The sequence below is a fragment of the Austrofundulus limnaeus genome, unplaced genomic scaffold (genome assembly GCF_001266775.1).
Source record: "Austrofundulus limnaeus strain Quisiro unplaced genomic scaffold, Austrofundulus_limnaeus-1.0 Scaffold91, whole genome shotgun sequence".
Lineage (NCBI taxonomy): Eukaryota > Metazoa > Chordata > Actinopteri > Cyprinodontiformes > Rivulidae > Austrofundulus > Austrofundulus limnaeus.
In genome coordinates this window covers 626,983-630,934 of record NW_013952493.1, presented here as the reverse complement: position 1 = coordinate 630,934, position 3,952 = coordinate 626,983, and the positions used below count along the sequence as shown (strand labels likewise).

General features: G+C 39.1%; 1 protein-coding gene across 1 annotated transcript in view; it reads right to left on the bottom strand.

The window, feature by feature from the left end:
- Positions 1 to 3,952, bottom strand: part of igsf9ba (immunoglobulin superfamily, member 9Ba) — a gene marked incomplete in the record, with an annotated part of 78,670 nt that overhangs the window by 27,899 nt on the left and 46,819 nt on the right. Inside the window, 1 exon segment of the mRNA XM_014012429.1 lies at positions 3,458 to 3,575. Within this exon segment, the coding sequence (XP_013867883.1) occupies positions 3,458 to 3,575 (118 nt within the window).

Here is a 3,952-nt window from a genome sequence, read left to right as displayed (position 1 = left end):
TTATTATTGCCATTTCTTTCCTTAGCTTCTTTAAAACAAGGTTTAACATATCTGAAACATGAACCACTCCACAAAAACTGCTTAAAGAAAAAAAAACTATTAAAAAACCATCAGAACTTTGCATTTAACAAAGCTAATGTGGATTCAACTAGTTCATATAGTTTTTGTGGTCTATTGAATATGCTAAATATATATGTATGTATAATATATGCTATTAAATGTAACTACGGTAGTTACTAACCACCTCTGCACATTATGACTCAAAACCATGAAACAYAAATACCAGGGATGGACAGCAATTTTTGTTTCTATTTTTAAAGTCCAGTTAAAATGARCTACGGGACAATAAGAAAAATAAAATTAAATAAAAAAATAAAAACTTACAAAYCAAACCCAGCAAACATAAAAGCAGTGGTAAAATATTAAAATTCAACCTTTAAATGATCCCATCCATCAATCACTTGAAAGTTTGAACAAAAGATCTTAAAAATTAAATAAATAAATAACACAGGCATTCAGAGACTAAAGCRGCCTAAAAACCTTGTCCTAAAGTGTGCTCCATTCTCTATTGGCTGCAAACAAAAACACAGACGGAAAGCTGATTTTTTTAAATGGTTGAGAATTTCTTGAACAAAGTTGTCTTATTATGTTCAGTCGTGAAGGCGCCATATTACTAAGTAACCTGAAGACAAGCCAGACACCTGCGATGCACCGATATGAAAACTTCAGCCGATACCAATATTATTATTATTGGTGTTATGGCTGATAACTGATATTTACAGATATTATACAAACACACAAATTATTTATATACCTATACGCACAAATACACTTGTGTCTTTTTTCAGTACTGTAACCTCTGACCTCTGACATGTCTCTCTACTTCAGTTATTACTGGCTGTGCAGCATCACTATCACTATCATGATCAAACAGATAACTCTCGACCAACCATTTCCCCTCCCAAAACGGAAACACAAAGCTAAAAAGTGAGAAATTAATATCAGATGTYAATATYGGCCCAKTTTAACCTATTGGACCGATATTCTAAAAAATGACCAACATCGGTCGATACCGATGTTAAAGCGGATATACAGTGCATCCCTACTGAGTACATAAATATATTATCAACATATAGAGTAGATTATTGCTGCCTTGCCGAAATTTTGTAGTGATTTGAGTGTCTCACAGTTCGACTAATAAATTTTTAAAAATGCTTCTTTGTTTGAAACAAATAATGAGAAAAGAAAATGCTGTTAATGCTGTTATTAACAGGCCTCCACTTGTTCCACATCCAAAGCGTGGATGGACTCTTTTCTCGCTGTAACACATTAGTGTGAGAAAAAGCACACGCTACATGTTATTTACAATATCTCATTGGTCTGATGTAAAATACAGTGAGCAGTCAGCTACTGTAACCTTAATAGTAGTCAGAGCTGCAGCTCACGCGTGACTCACATTGCAACCTCTCCATCCCCTTTAGGTTCTGCAGGTTCTCTCTAAACTCTCAATAAAACAGCCGAAGCCATGAAAGGTAAGCTGTCTTTTATGAGCGGGTCCAGATCCAAAAAGGCTCCTGCTTATTTTCCTCTCAGCGTGCGCAGCTTCATACATCAGCTGGGATGAGTGGCAGCACCAAGCCGGCTTCTCTCCAAACTATTAAAAAAGCTTCGATAGCTGCGATAACCAGCGCTGCTCCCATATCTGATTTGTATTTCTGAGGGTGGGATGCAGTCATGAGGGTTTTATATGCAGGTTTGCTAATTGACCCTTTCACAGCTACTCTTGCGCATGCTCAGTGTCAGTATTATGTGAGGTGCTTTGTATGAGCGTTTAAGCAGCTCCACCTGGCTACCACTAGCCTGGTTAAAACCAGACCCTTGTCGTTCACTTTGCTTCGGACAAGGGTCTGGACTGTCGGCTATAGAGCTGCGATTCTTGCTGGAGGCGTGGCTTCTGTTGAAGTTTAAAATGAGTGGATCGGTTGGCCGCGACGTATGTGTATAGCTCCACTGTGAAGGAGGCTAAGCTAAGAAGCTAACCGGAAGTTGCGTGTGCTGTAAACAACCCTACTGAGAGGAGAGAAGTACGGAGCYGAAYGAGACRACTGTAAATGAGAGCTGCTACTTTGTCAGACAAATTTAATTTAATTTGGAAGTCTTATCAACACGGACTGGCTTCRTTCACTTCCTCCACTGCCGTATGCTAAACTAACAGACACTGTGCAGAAAATCACCATCATTCAAAACTCCGCCTTCTGTTTGCTGACTGGCCCAGATGAAAATTCTCCTGAAGAAATCCTTGTCTATGGGAGAAATCCTAGACGAAGCAGTGAAGGGAAACTAGAATTGAGCGGAACTGCATAGGAAGGGCAAGGGCCAGGCTAGGCTACCACATGAGAATCAAGGATTTCTCCAATTGCACGAATGAGTCAAAGCAACATTCTGGGTATGTTTTAGATGAGGGAATAACTAAAGTCAATTATGCATAACACCCCCCTCCTCCCCAATAAATACATAAACATACTGCCCTAATTTTGGTCTACATATATTTTGTTAAAATACACTTATCCAAAACAGACATATAGTGTCTACCTATGCTTCAACTCAGCAGTCATTCCACCATCCTCCAACAATGCATGTTAAAAACATTTCACCATCACAACATAAAATACTAATAAACAATAAGTTTATTGGTACTTGTAACAATAAGTACAAATATATATATATATACATACATACATAAGTCAATAGAAAAGCAGGTGTGAAGGGCAAATATGAATGATCTGATCTGAATTAAACTCCAAAATGGGTCAAAAATAGAAACTTACAGCAGCTGAAATATTAACTGTTCATAGGAACTCCACTTTAAAACATCCTTACTATGGCTTTATTGTATCAAACTTTAGAAGCACTCTACTTAGTTTGAGCATGAGCACAGCTGAGTGAGTGTGTATACTGTATACTGTACTGTAACATTTCTTGTAATAGTAATTCCTTTGTTGTTTGCACCTAAAAGTAGTCGAGCATTAAAACAGACCCGATGCCCACTCTGCCATAAAAGATGCTCAGCTGCTTGTTMAATACACCCCGTTAACTCTCTGAAGCCGTGCTGTATCAGGAGACAGAGAGGAACTGCAGGCTGGTATCACCACCATCTATCTGATCTGTGTCTAACAGAGAGCCWGCTTAATGGACCGGAGACAGACACTGACGTTCTCAGACAGATCCGGTTGTAGGCGCACGTTCACATAAAGAGGGCCCCAGACTAAAGTATCGGACTGAAGTGATACAGCCTTGCCAGGTGTGTTGCACATGTCGGTGCACCGCAGAGCTGTGCTGCTCTGCCTTTAGGACTAAACACCGGGGCTGGATGCAGCGACACACTCAGACACGGGGAGCAGAGCACACGTTTGATTTTAGAGGCTGATGATGGAACGGTGGTGCGAGGCCGCTCTACCTTGAACCAGCAGACGGGTTGTGTGAAGCACTTCTCCCTGGTCGCTGTACGCTCTGCAGGTGTACGCTCCTCTGTCATCTCTGGTGATGCCGAGGATGGTCAGACTGCCGTCGTGTACCTGGGGTTGCACAGGAGGGAGAGCAAGGTCAAACGTTTTACACACAGAACATCAGGAACGTGTGAAAAACTCAAGACGGATTTAAACCTACATCGAATGATTCAACAGAAATAATGTTTACTCATTCAGTTTATCAAAATATCAGTTTTTTATGTCATTAAATGCAACATTATACAACAAAACTGTCAGACCTAACAGACATATTAAAGACTTGTTTTGTTTGAGCTTTACAGTGGAGATTTACTGCTATATCTAACATTTTATAGGCAAGAACTTTAAATAAAATTTGAAAACAATTGGCTAAATAAATAAAATAAAATGAAATAAAATAAAATAAAATAAAATAAAACAAGAGTGTTATATGTAATCAAATATAT